The sequence below is a fragment of the Grampus griseus genome (assembly GCF_964374135.1).
Source record: "Grampus griseus genome assembly, chromosome: 9".
Lineage (NCBI taxonomy): Eukaryota > Metazoa > Chordata > Mammalia > Artiodactyla > Delphinidae > Grampus > Grampus griseus.
The window spans coordinates 14,857,195-14,871,423 of NC_139003.1; the positions used below are offsets into that span (position 1 = coordinate 14,857,195).

At 47.7% G+C, this 14,229-nt stretch overlaps 1 protein-coding gene across 1 annotated transcript in view; it reads left to right on the forward strand.

Annotated features, from left to right (window-relative positions):
• The window catches only part of ATP6V0A4 (ATPase H+ transporting V0 subunit a4), a gene marked incomplete at both ends in the record, with an annotated part of 47,224 nt that overhangs the window by 11,530 nt on the left and 21,465 nt on the right, over positions 1-14,229 (forward strand). Inside the window, 7 exons of the mRNA XM_082662183.1 lie at positions 1,616-1,698; positions 2,121-2,214; positions 4,444-4,656; positions 7,867-8,017; positions 8,615-8,754; positions 10,194-10,351; positions 13,875-13,968. Of these exons, the coding sequence (XP_082518309.1) occupies positions 1,616-1,698; positions 2,121-2,214; positions 4,444-4,656; positions 7,867-8,017; positions 8,615-8,754; positions 10,194-10,351; positions 13,875-13,968 (933 nt within the window). The remainder of the gene's footprint in view (positions 1-1,615; positions 1,699-2,120; positions 2,215-4,443; positions 4,657-7,866; positions 8,018-8,614; positions 8,755-10,193; positions 10,352-13,874; positions 13,969-14,229) is intronic.

Here is a 14,229-nt window from a genome sequence, read left to right on the forward strand (position 1 = left end):
CTTTTTAATTCCAAGAAGTTGGGCTTATTTCTAAAAGAGTCATAATCTTGTCTATAGTAGAGGCTAAAAAAATGTAATTTTAAGTTTTATTTCATGGAAAACAACTTCACTGTTAAAACAATTTAAAATAAGAAAAAAGTACTTGCTTAAAAAAGAAAAAAACGCATTACCATTCTAATGTCTTTATTTTTTTCTTGTCCTCTTTCTCTCTAGTCCATAGCCGTAAGCAGGTGTAATTTAATATGGTTGTAGTAATAGCATGGAAATCATTTTTTTTTGGCCTTCTCTTGATTTAAATAACACAAATGCCCTCCTGTATTACTATGTGCCATTTATAAATATTATTTTAAAATTCGACATTGAATCATTCCTTTTCACAATCATGTTTTGACATGGAATAGTCATGGTGGTAGAGAGAGTATTTACAAAGTAAGATAACGTTAGCCTCATGACATTGAAGATCACTGAACAGATAGCATGAGATCAGAATGGATTCCTGGTTCTGGTGGATCCAGAGACAAAGAAGGATCTGAGAGATTCAGCAAAGGACTAGGGGTGAACTCCATGGTTGAAGGAACCTTTGTTCCTTCACATAATGTAAAGCAGGCAGTTCCCCAAATCCTGAAATGCTTCCCTGCTCCCATGAGCAACTAGCAAAGAGACAGTTGGTTCTGCTGTTATTTTCAGTTGGTGCCTCATATTTCCATTGAGTTGATGGGACGTTAACCGTCTATTATTAGACACTTTATTTCCAATTTTTCTCCAGAATATAGACACTATGATAAGCATCTTCATGCGTGTGGATTTTTATTTTGAAGTATTTCCATGGTATGAATTCAGGAAATAGGATTGCTGGCTTAAAGGGTATGAGCATTTTCATGACCCTTGATAGGTCCTGACACATGGCTTTTCAGTGGGGTCATACCTGATTCCAAAGATACATGACACCTGAGTGGTGTGTGATGCGTGCGTTGGATTTGTTACCGCTTTTCCAACAATGGGTTTCATTTTGCCTTTACCCCCCCATCCCAAACTAAATAGAGTAAAACGGCACATTTCTTTGCTTACAGTAAAAGTTGAACTTTTCCAGATATTCTTGTGAAATGCATATTTTTTCCTTTCTTGTGAAATGTCAAACTTGGACTTTTAAATTGCATTTAATCAGGGTTCGTACGGGCATACAGTGAGTGTGTGAGTCCAACATTAGACCTGGCTCTACCTTTGTTAAATATCAAACACCCAGTCCCCGCTGAAATGTCAATGTTGTGTATGAGTTAACTCTGGTGAGCTAGGTCAGCTCTTTTTATTTTAAGACTTGCAACATCCTGGTCCCTCTCTTCTGGGTGTTTTCTTAACACACCTCTTAAGCACAGGGCTTAGAGCTGAACACAAGGCTCAGCTGTGATCCAAATAGTGTAGCACACAGCAAGGTGGTCCCTTTAAGGCTGTATCGGCCTTCCTGGGGGCCCCGCCCAGCCTGCCTCAGTGGCCTTGCCCTCAACCGTCATGAGTTACAAACTTCAATCAACTGGGAGAAGTTTAAGTTTTCCAATTTTAAATTTAGAAAATTTTTAAATTTTCTAAAAATATATTTTTTACTGTTTTGATTTTCCAGAGAGAAGAAATTAAAAAGAATATATTCATCATATTTTATCAAGGAGAGCAGCTCAGGCAGAAAATCAAGAAGATTTGTGATGGGTAAGTGGCTATTAAGGGCTTTTTTTTTTTTTTTGCTGCGGTATGCAGGCCTCTCGGTGTTGTGGCCTCACCCGTTGCGGAGCACAGGCTCCGGACGCGCAGGCTCAGCGGCCATGGCTCACGGGCCCAGCCGCTCCACGGCATGTGGGATCTTCCTGGACCGGGGCACGAACCTGTGTCCCCTGCATCAGCAGGCGGACTCCCAACCACTGCGCCACCAGGGAAGCCCAAGGGCTCTTTTCATCAGCAGTTTGGGTCAGGATTAGGTCAGGGTGTGTGCAATACATTGAGTACAATACGTAGAACCTAGGGGAAGGCGGTCATCTAACCAAAGTGGGCAAATGATGGGTTAGCGGAAAAGGATGTGCAGAAGGCTTCTTGTTAATAACCCATGTGTGTCCTTTGAAATGTACGAAACACAGATTTCGAGCCACCATATACCCCTGCCCAGAGCCGGCGTCGGAGCGCAGAGAGATGCTGGATGGTGTTAACATGAGGCTGGAAGATTTAATCACTGTGAGTGAGGCGTTCGGGCTGGTGACCCGAGCGGGGGCTGCCGATGGGCTACGTCTGCCATTTCCTTATAAGTCCTGTCTCCCAGGGCCCTTGCTCCAAGGCCGGCTGGAATGTCTGCTATGCTCTTCTGGCTGTTGCGGCAGGAGGCTTCATAATTAGGAAACAGTGTTCACTAAGCTCACGGTGATGATTCTGCATGTCAGTGATGCTTTGCCTGGGCTTAGAATTAACCACAGAAGAAGGGGCACAACCTGCAGGTGCCCACCCCAGCCTGATAAAAGGAGCCCTTTATTGCCAGACTGGCCTAGGCTGCATCTGTGATATAACTCACTAGCCAATTAAGTCGACCAGCCAGTCTTGCTGATTCTTTTTCCACGGAATTGCCCAGTTGTGTGAGCCAAGCAATTAATTCTGTCAAGACAGTGAGTCTAGTTTCACATATGAACACGCCCCCAATTCATATCCTCTTCTCGAATCTGTCATCAGCTAGGATGGCTCTCAACACATAGGATTTTCTTCAATAAGCTTTGCAAGTAGTCACTGAAAGGAGCTGGGCCTACATCAAATCGCCTTTTCCAGACCAGCCCTGTCCAATAGAACTCTCGGTTGTGGTGAAAATGTTATATAACCTGCAAGTCCAGTGCGACAGCCATGGGCCACATGTGACCACGGAGCACTTGAATCGTGGCTAGGGCAACTGGGGGACGGGATTTTTATTTGTATAAAATGCGGCTGCTATATTGATCAGCACAGTTCTAGGTCCTCAATGAGTATCTTTAGAAATTAGGTGTGTGTGTTTTTCGAAACTCCTAGGCTAACAAACATCTTTATCTTCCCAGAAAAAGCTGTGTTTAATTGTTCTAATCCTCTCTGTTCCCTCTTTGTCACTTGTCAGGGAGACTGTGGTTCCCTGAAGCAATTACCCTTGAAGTCCTTTCCCCCCAAATACTCTGCTGGATTTTATGAAAACTGCGTGAGGAGAATGGAAGTTATGCTAAACTTACATTTCGGATGGCTTGAGTAGCCCCGTGTAGAGGTTACTGAAGAGGGTTTCTGTGTTGTATCACCAGAACAAAAACTAATTCCACTAAATAAATTCTATGGGGGCCAAAATGCCTATTCATTCCTTCATTCATTAATTCATTTGTCATTGGAGAGGTTATGTATGTAAGGCATTTTGATAGGTGTATTTGTTTCCTATTGCTGCTATAACAAGTTACCACAAACTGCGAGGCTTAAAACAACAGAAATTTATTCTCTCACAGTTCTGAGGTGAAAAGTCTGAAATCAAGGTGCCAGCAGAGCCAGGCTTCCTCTGAACGCACTAGGAAATGATCCTTCCTTACCTGTTCTCCTATGGTTTGAGTGTTTGTATTGCCCCCAAATTTGAATGTCAAAAACCTAATGCCCAAGGTGATGGTGTTGGGAGGTGGGACCTTCCAGGAGGTGATTAGGTCATGAGGGTGGAGTCCTCGTGGATGGGATTAGTGTCCTTCTAAAAAAGACCCCAGAGAGCTTGCTTGCGCTTTCTGCCACGTGAAGTTAGAATTTGAGGTCTGCAACCCAGAAGAGGGCCTTCACCCAACCGTGCTGGCATTCTGATCTCAGACTTCCAGCTTCCAGAACTGTGAAGACTTTCTGTTGTTTATAAGGCACCCAGTCTACGGTACTTCATTATAGCTGCCCGAGTTGACTAAGCATCTTCCTAGCCTCTGGAGGTTGTCAGCAGTCCTTGATGGTCCTTGCTTTGTAGATGCATTACTCTGGCCTCTGCCTGCATCACACATATCTTCCCTGTGTGCCTCCACGTCCAAATTTCTTATAAAAACACCAGTCACACTGGAATAGCACCCACCCTACTCCTCATTTTATGACCTCATTTTAACTCGATTATATCTGCAAAGACCCTATTTCCAAATAAGATCCCATTCACAGTTACCAGGGGTTAGGGCTTCAGCGTGTCTTCTGGGGAGGACACAATTCAATACGTCGCAATAGTACTATAAGGAATTTAGAAGAAAAGGAAGATATAGTCCTTGCCTGAGGGTTTTAACCTCTAGTGGGGGAGATAAACTGCTCGTGAGAGTGAAGGGCCGGGTGAGAGCTGCAGGCCGGAAGAGGGGGCCAGGAGCAGAGGACGCCTCCATGGCCCATGAGCCTCCATTGTTGGCACGTTGTCCGGCATCTCCACGAGTGCCCCTTGTTTTGCTGTTGGTACTTTTTGCCCAGGTCATAACACAGACAGAGTCTCACCGTCAGCACCTCCTGCAAGAAGCAGCTGCCAGCTGGCACTCCTGGGTCATCAAGGTGCACAAGATGAAGGCCATTTACCACGTCCTGAACATGTGCAACATCGACGTCACCCAGCAGTGCATCATCGCCGAGATCTGGTTCCCGGTGGCAGACGCCGTGCGCATCAGGAGGGCACTGGAGCAAGGCATGGTGCGTGGCGCGTGGAGCGGGAGGCGGGGAGTCATGTCCAGCCTGAGCAGCCTCTCTGCCAGGCCCTCAGCTGGCCAGCCTCCTAAGTCAAGCGAACCTCACCTGGTAGGATTGTCTCCTTTATCTTTGCGCCTTCGGTCCTTACCCAGGGCGTGGGCGCGTGTCAGAAACTCCCGCTCTTCTCAGCGTTTGATAAACATGCACCATTTCTTTGATCTTAGCAAGTGTGTACTGGGCGCTGATGTGCCGTCACTCTGCTAGTTATGCCTGTAGATACCACCTTTGTCTGGCTGGAAAGACAGATAACCAGGCACCTGCAATAACAGCCGGAACGCAGGGAGTGGATTGCTCCCTTGTGCCAGCTGCTGTGCTGAGCACTCAGCGCACCTTATGTAACTCTCACCGCGCTCTTGAGTCATCCCTCTAGGTGTTCACTGTGCCCCAGGAACTGATCTAGGGCTGTGCTGGCAGAACAAAGCCCTGCTCTGATAGACTTTCTCGAAAGGGAGATAGACAGCAGGCTTGTCCCTAACTAATGTGATTTCAGGCAGTGAAATCATGGTGAACGGGAAGTAAAGCAGGGGGAAAGTGAAGGGTGTGGGGAGTGAGGGGCCTGTCTGATCACCTATTCACCCCATTGGTGAAGAAGGGACCCTCTGCCCTAACTATTGCAAGGTGGCCAAACAGACGACACCTGATACTGGACAGATGAGGTTGGCCACAGTTTGTCACATATACTCACAGCCCAGGGGAGGACACTGCACGTCACACAGGACCACATGGAGGTTGCACTTGGGACCTGCACTTGGGAGCAGAATGAATCAGCAGGAGCTATAGGGGAGGCAGGCTTTATAGTGACAGGAGGATAGGGGGACCCCTGTTTCCATGGGAGAATGTGATTATTAGCTTGTTTGAATGATTTTCTGGGGTGGCAGGGAGGTGAAACTCATCAGGTTGAAGCCTGGGCAGTGTGCCGTTGGTCTGTCTGCTGGGAGAACTGGCTGGGTGGGGAGCCTTTCCTGTTAAGTGGGTGGCATACCTGGTGGGAGCAGAGGAACGCATGGCTTGGCCTTTGGGGCCCTGAAGCTTTAGGTCTTTCTAATACCGTTCTAGGGCTGTTGGGGAGAAGGCCCCCTGAGCAGCTGGCACTGGAGCAGACTTCCCTGCACGTCATGGGAAGATGAGGCAGGGTGGGAGGAAGAGCTTTCGGGCTGAAGGGTCTGAAGGGACCCAACCTGGAGGTCGGGTTGGATGAGGAGATAGGAGCTATCTTTATCCCCTCTGTACAGATGAGGAAACCGAGGCACAGAGAGTGGAAGTAACTTGACCCCGGTTAGTTAGCCAGGAGGTAGGATTTGAATGTCCCCACATCGTGGTCCAGTAACTACCCAAATGGGGCACTTACACAGAGCGTTTCACCCAGACTGGGAGGGGCAGCTGCTTCCCAGAGGAGTGCACAGGCTGAGCTGTGGAAGGGCGGTCAGTGGGCAGGTGGAGAGAGGTGGGGTGGCCAGTGGTTGGACCTGGGGCGCGGCAAGTTGAAAGGCTTCGAGTAAGGTCGGGGAGAGGCTGCAGGGCAGGTGCTGGTGGACGGACTCTAGTGGTGTACCTTCCTGTGCCGGAGCGACATGGTCCAGTTTGTGTTTTAGAAACATTTCACTGCCGTGTGGGGCAGACAGCGGGCTGTGGGAGAAGGCTGCCCTAACGCAGGGGTCTGAACCCAACAGTGACGTCCTGTAATCGTGAAGGGGCCAGACTCCTACAGGGCTACGTGGGACCATTTCTACAGCATCTCCAGTCCTCTGAGATAATTACTTCCCGAGATCGGAGTAGAGGACCTGTGTGGGTAGGAGGTGAGGAGAGAAGTGGAAGGGAGTGGCTATCATCATCATCATCACGTAAGCAAAAGATACTTACTCCATGCCAGGCATCGTGTCAGCTCCTGGAAGGCATGTTTAGGAAAAAGGAGGAAGCCACAGTCCTTGCCCTCAAGGAGATCATAATCACACATATGAAAAGGCATATAAAAATGGAGTGAGGATCTCCTCGACTTGCTGGGTGACCTTGGGGAAGTTACTTAATCTCTCGGCCCCTTAGTTTCCTCATCTGTGAAGTGAGGCTTGTGGTGATACCTACGTCATCGAGTCGCGAGGAGGACGGCTGAGCACTCGTTTAGTTGGTGCTAAGTTGTACTGAGTGCACAGGTGGTAAGCGCTGCTGGAGTTTGGAGTGACCAGAAGGTTCCTGGGGGGTGAGCTGGAGAACTGTTAATACTTGGAGAAGGGAAGAAGAGAGAAGCCTAGTGTGGAGTTGGCTGATTTCCATGGAGAAGTAGTGCGGGTGAAGGTGTGAGTACAGGATTAAATCCATGTTGTAAAGAAGTCTGGATTATAAGACCAGAGAGATTTGATTTCATTCTTTAGGTAATAGGAAGCCTTTGAAGATTTTTGAGTAGGAGGGTAACATGACTAAGGTAGTGCTTTTTGTTTGTTTTATTAGAAGAAGGATTACGCGGTCTGGAGTAGGCACTAAATGGAAGGGAAGGAGACTGGAGTCCGCTGGTGGGGCTCGGGGCCAGGCTGGTGGCTGTGGGAACGGGAAGAGGAGGGACTTAAAGGGGACGATTAGCAAGATTTGGTGATTAACTGAATCGAGAGAAGAGACAAGTCTCGTGATTCCAAAGTGTCTGGAATCTGGAGATTGGAGATTACTGAGAGGTCAGGGGAGGACCTGGCTTTGGGGCAAGTTGGTGAGTTCAGTTTTAGGCTCCTGGATTTTTGTGGGGTTGTTGAGACATGCGTGTTTGAAAGCCTAGGCAGGCAATGAAAAGAGAATTGAAATTTCAGAGAGGGTCAGGGCCATTGGGAATCTAGGAACAGAATTAGGAAAGTGAATGAACTCTTGAGAGAGTAAGTAGGAAGGAAGGAAGGAAGAGTAGAGGGCTCAGAAGTGTGCATAACATTTGCAGGAGCCGGAGAATGGAAATTCCCAGAGAATCAGGAGGAACTCTACTCTCTTGACACCTCTCCTGTAAGAGGAATGAGATAAGTACTAACTTTACAGATGAGATCATGAGTCTCAGAGAGGTCAGAAAATTTTCCCAAGTTCACCCAGTAAGTGACGGCGGCAGGAGTTGGACTGTGAGATGTACCTGCTGACACCTAGCCTATGGCTCTCTTCCTTACATCTTCTTATATGTTCTTTTTGCAGGAACTGAGCGGCTCCTCCATGGTCCCCATCATGACAGCAGTGCAATCTAAAACAGCTCCTCCCACATTTAACAGGACCAATAAATTCACAGCTGGCTTCCAGAATATTGTCGATGCATACGGTGTAGGCAGTTACCAGGAGATGAACCCAGGTAAAGGGACCGATGTATTGCACAACTAGGCAGCTTGAAAATGAAAACTGGATAAGATTTACCCCTACGGTAGCCTTGGCAGTTAATCACTTTGAACTGTGACATTCCTAAAATCTTATTTGGTTTCCTAATGCCCTGCATTGTCTTTTGCAAATGGTGATTAGTGAAAGATTTGCTCTTCGTCAAGATTTCACGTGTTCTCCCTTAAACTGTAGATGTATCAGGCAGCCAACTTCAGTTCTTGTTTCCTTAATGATTCAATGAGGGTCATCTGGAGGCGTCTGCACAGTCCCATAGCTGTTGTGTGGGAGAGATGGAGATGGACATAGACAAGACTTGTAGTCAGAAGACTGGAGTCACTTAGCTGCTCCAAAACTCAGCTCATCTGTAAAGTGGGGAATAATAATACTTACTCATTGATGAGCTAGTGTATGGGGGAGCTGAGTGAGTGTCAGGGGTGGGGATGGTGAGGGAAGACAGAATCAGAAAGACACAAGGAACCAGCTTGTAGATCGTGGAGCGTGGTAGAGAAATCTTTGACGTGGGGCCCAAAGAATGTCGGGAGGACTCAGGCTGTTGTGGGTCTCACCTCTACAGCTCCCTACACCATCATCACTTTCCCCTTCCTGTTCGCTGTGATGTTTGGAGACTGTGGCCACGGAATTGTGATGCTACTGGCAGCCCTTTGGATGGTCCTTAATGAGAGACGCTTGCTGTCCCAGAAGACGACCAATGAGGTGAGTGTTCATCAAATGTCTCACCTCGTTTCTTAGAGGTTATAAGTAGAATATTAAAAATGTGTATATTGTTTTCACCATGGAAATAACATGTTGTTATAAAAAGTAAGAGAAAGATGGAAAGTAACAAAGGACCAGAGTTCAACATAAAAACTCCTGGCCAAAGGTAAATCCTCTGGATGGTTTGGTGAAGTAGCATCTTTGTTTTTTGTACATTACTTGACAAGGCATTGATCTTTTCCTTTACTTTTTTTTCTTAACATTGATTTTTTCCTTTGATTATAAAAGCAATATATGTTCACTGCAAAAATTGGGAAAATACAATAATCTAACTACCTAGAGAAAAATCACAATTAATGTTTTTTTTCCTGTGCTTATACACAGGTATATAATTTTCTAAAATTGGGATGAAATAGTGCATATTAATTTGTAGCTTCCTTTTTTTTCACTCAAAATATCACAAATATTTTTTTACGGCAGAGCCCTTCTCCTACGATCAGCCCATGATCAGCATTCTTATGAAATGCTGAGAAATCCTGAGTATCGGGTCTTCACTTGCACACTTGAAGTTTCCACATTTTCTGTGAAGTCCCTGCACAGCGTTGTGAAGGTTGAGACAACTCAAGTCCGCATTGTTTCAAAGTTAATCAGCTAACGTCACTTTATGTCCACTGTAATACATTTTATAAACACGCTTTTCACTCTGTTTGGAATTTTAAGAATATCTGCAATCTTTAATACAAGTTGACTTAAGTTGACCTCGTTCAATGATGTCATAGCAAGTCAGTCATAAGCAGGGTTAGTGGGAGAATCAGCCTGTGACCAATAGAGTTTTCCATGACAAGCATCTTAACAGCTGTGCTTTCCTATAATAAATATTTAAAGTCTCAGACGGACACTTCAGCTGTTCTGAGAACGGCTGATATACATCATCCAGTCCTACGGAAAACGCTTTACTCTTCTTGGTGGATGTGCTGAGACAGAGACTCGCTGTTATAACAAGACCCCAGATGAGCGTAGACTTCACTTGCTGTAAAACTTAGCAGCATAGGAGGCAGGTCCCAGAAGCACTTGAGGCAGCTGCCACCCACTTTCAAGTCCCTTCCTTTATAAGGGAGGCCACAGCTGCTTCTTCAGTTACGTTTTCTAACCAAGGCTGAATTAAAGAATATGAAGCTTATAGTGCTTTGTTTCCACAGTAACAGCTACCATTCTAGGACTTTTCTGAATCACCCGTAGACGCTCAGGAAAATCAGGATGTGTGTGCCCTGTCTGTTTGGATCACTTTGATGCCTGCCCGGTCACGTGGCCCCTCTGTGTGGGATGCCCGTGTGCCTTGCAGTGGCTGTCCCAGTGGTGCTGGAGGCATCCTGTAACGCGCGTCCCCGGGGTCTGGTTCAGAGCCCACTGACAATCGTCCTCTGTCTCCCTGGGGCCAGATCTGGGACACCTTCTTCCACGGACGCTACCTCATCCTCCTCCTGGGCATCTTCTCCATCTACACGGGCTTGATCTACAACGACTGCTTCTCCAAGTCTTTCAACATCTTCGGCTCTTCTTGGAGCGTCCAACCCATGTTCAGAAATGGCACATGGAAGTAAGTTGGGACAGAGCTGGGTCACTCAGTGGCCATCCAGGTGGCCTCAGTGACAGTTCTCGTGGCGGGGGGATCCTACGCCTGGCCCTGCTCAGAGGTGCGCCCACCACTTCACCAGATAATTTGGTTTTATCTGTTGAGTGTGGGACCTTGTACCACTTCCTCAGTAACTGCGCTGGTAACTGTAATACGTGGAAAGAGTTTTTAAAACTTCAGCTGAATTAAGTAGGTATCCTGGAGTGCACCCCGTGTGCCAGGCACTGTTGCAAAAACAACGGTGGGGCAGGTATAAACTGGGCATCTGAGTAGCGGTCGTGGAAGGGAGGCTTCCGGGAGAAGGAGGTGGCATTTGAAACATACCTTGCTTGGCAGGAAGTCGGGGATAGAGTGCAATTATGCAGCCACATACTTAGGGCAGAAGGCTTCGCTTTAAGAAAGGCTGCTGCAGGTCTGAACTATATGTAAGTGATTGGTTTCCCGCGTTCAAAGCCCCGGACTCACCAGAAGGGCATTTTTGTTTTGACGGCTCAGAGCAGCTTGACTGAACGTTGAAAGCAAAGGAGGAGACGGTTAGTTTTGCGCTGCTGTACTTGTTCCCTGTACTTGTGGGGGACGGGGCGAGGAACGCAGAGGGTAGGATGTGCAGGCTGGTGAGAAGTTTGGGCTGCAGGAAAGAGACCTGGAAGCTCTCTGCGTCCCCACCCACCACACCTTCCGCAGGCATCCCCAGTTATTATGCAGTGTGTCAGACACACAGTCATCAGGATGGAGAGAGCGCTTCGGAATGGAGACTTTTATGGAGAGGGAGAAAGATTTTTGAGTTTGAGGGGTGGGTCAGTGTGATGAATTGGGGGAGAAGAGGAGGGCAGTGAGGGGCAGGGGCTTCGAGGGAGAGTGCTGACTCCCTTGGGATCTTTGGGGCACCTTCGGCTGCCTGCATCACACACTCGAGACAACCACAGTGGGTTCTGGGTTGCTTTGCGAGGCCTAAAAGTCCCAGGTGATGTTCCCTCACGTCTGCCCACTCACCTGCTTCAGGGCAGCTTCAAGTTTCTCTGTCTCTTTCTGGAACGTCCAGTGGGAAGTGTGACAGGAGAGCGCCGCGAGAAAGGGGAGGCGGAGATGTGTAACCGTATCTGCAACCTTGCTTCCATCTTTTCTCTCTCAAGCGTGGTAGGACTTTCTATTTAAGGCACGTCAGGGGTCTTATCTGCTCACCAAAATCTGCACCACACATCGTAAGTGGGGGGAGAGAATACACCATCCGTCTCCTCTGAGGATTTCTCAGGAAAGATTCAACGCAGGGTTCCTTTCGACGTGAACGTTCCTAAGTGCCTTTGGGGGCTTGGTGCTGACTGAAGGCCCAGGGGGGCTCAGGGGCTATCGTAGTACAGGTGGGTGTGTCACAGAGGCTCCGTGCCTCTCCTTTTAGTCCCTTTGCTGGGTCCAAGTGCCCTGTAGTAGAGGACAGGAATGTTGAACAATAAATAAGTAAATAAAAATGAAGAAGAAAACATTTTGCAGGACTACAGTTACAGATGGCTATGGGTATGGGGTTTTGTTTGTTTTTTCTTTGCAATTAGTACCCTGAAGAGATGCCTCGAAGAACAAAACTTTTCATAACATTTGGAGAGAAATTGCTGAGTTTTGCTCTTCAGCCTTAAACTCATAAGCACAGTGGTGGATCCCGGAACATGTGTTAAATCAGCATAGCTTCAGCAAACTATTTACACAACATTTCATCTGCCCTGGAGTGTGACTGCGAAAAGTCCGAGTCAACTGGCTTGCTGTCACTCTGCAAACGTGGGTTGGAATATTGTTCTTTTGTGTGCATGTAAGTTACCCTGGCCCCAGTTCCAGGCTGTGGAGGCCAAGCCTAGTCGGAGAGACCCCAAGCTCAGCCCCACGCCCAAGCATGGATGGTATGAAGCAGACCCTCTTCAGCAGGGAGGCGAAAGGAAACCGTAGGCACGCATCAGAGCGGCAAAGGGCACAGCAGGCTGATTGTGTCACTGGCCACAAGCTAGGTCTTGGGCCTGCCTTCCCTGACAGTGGGCTAGAGACACTGTCGCACCATCCTTCAGCCACAGACCACAAGAATCGTGTGTGTTGTCACCAGAATTGGGTTGATTGACTCAGTGAGGGAGATGGTGCCCTCTGGGGATGGGGGGCATCTCAGTACGAGGGTGTTAGAAGGGCTTAGAGGATTTGGCCTCTGGGAGGACAAGGGGAGTGGTGGTCATTTTTGTGGTTTGGACAACGTCCTTATTTTGAACTGTCCATATTTTGATATCAGATAAGATTGTGGAATGGTCTTGTTTTTGTCTTGGTCCATGATGGTCACAGGGTGGCCTTGTCTGATGTTGTTGGCTTAGCTGTGGGCGCCAGGCCAGTTCCCTCTTTTATCTTTGTTGACACACAAATACATCTCTGATCATTAGATCCAACCATTTGCACTGAGGCGTGCTGTTAGGACCGGGCTCTAGGTCTGAGATGGCCGGTCAGGGCCAGCTGTTTACACTGTCACTGAGGGCCTGGTCAGCATAATCAGGCTTCCTAATTTCCCCTGTGCTACCGAATACCCATCACACCCCAGCTGCAGGAGGGAGGGAGTGTGTTTCTAGGCAGCCTGTCCACGTTGCCAATATTCTGTTCTTCATCCTTTCAAATACTCATCCTTGGGCCCCTCCATACATGTGTGCTCTTAAAAAAAGAAAAATTAAGGGCTTCCCTGGTGGCGCAGTGGTTGGGAGTCCGCCTGCCGATGCAGGGGACAGGGGTTCGTGCCCCGGTCCGGGAAGATCCCACATGCTGCGGAGCGGCTGGGCCCGTGAGCCATGGCCGCTGAGCCTGCGCGTCCGGAGCCTGTGCTCCGCAATGGGAGAGGCCACAACAGTGAGAGGCCCGCGTACCGCAAAAAAAAAAAAAAAAAGAAAAATTAAGCCCTAATGTTCTTAACCCCTTCAGGTTTGCACAGATGGTAAGAGATTCCTGCCCATTGACATTTGTGCTTCTGGGTGAGAATGGGACACAGATTTAAAGGCAGTTAATGGACCACAGCTTTCAGGGGCTGAGTTTCCCAGAGGTCAGGGGCCATGTGTGAAAGCCAGTTCACTCCTCCAGGATCAGTTCTCATGCTCCCAGGGGACATTTCCCAGCCTGGTCCCAGGGCTGGGTTTTATTTCCTCTATACTCCTGTCACCCTTGCCCCCTGCCTCTTTTCTGATGTAGTATAACTATTTCTTTACTATACCCAGTCAGGCTGGGAGCCCTTTGGAAACTCAGACTGTGACCTCCTTGGGGGCCTGATGGTAATTTCTGTAGCTCAGTACGTAGGGTGAGAATCAGCACACAGTAGGTGTTCAATACCCATTTGTGGAATAATTGAATGGACCAATTGGTGAGTCGCACCAACAGTTAGGCTTTGATTGGCTTGCAAGTGGATGACTGATGGTACCATAGTGTTTTTCCTACCTCTAGTTGATCATTGGTTTTGTTTTGTTTTTCCTTTCTCCCTCTGTAGTACACAAGTAATGGAAACAAATCCATATTTACAGCTGGACCCAGCCGTTCCGGGAGTGTACTCCGGAAATCCATACCCTTTTGGGATTGATCCGGTAATAATGTCTTCTGAGATTAAATATTCATTATGTAAAATGTCTTGCTGAGGGGATCTCTGTGTGGAGGGGAGGAAAGTACCAGAACCTGTCAAATCCACCAACTTGTACTGAGATAGAATAGCATGTCCTGGAGGTTTTTGTGACGCACTGCAACGGATTCAAGTAAATGTCCTACCTGCACCCTTTACCCAGCCCCTGGGTCAGTTTCCATGCAATTTCCCAAACATCTGCCTCTTTCTTCTCAGTTATACCCCTGGT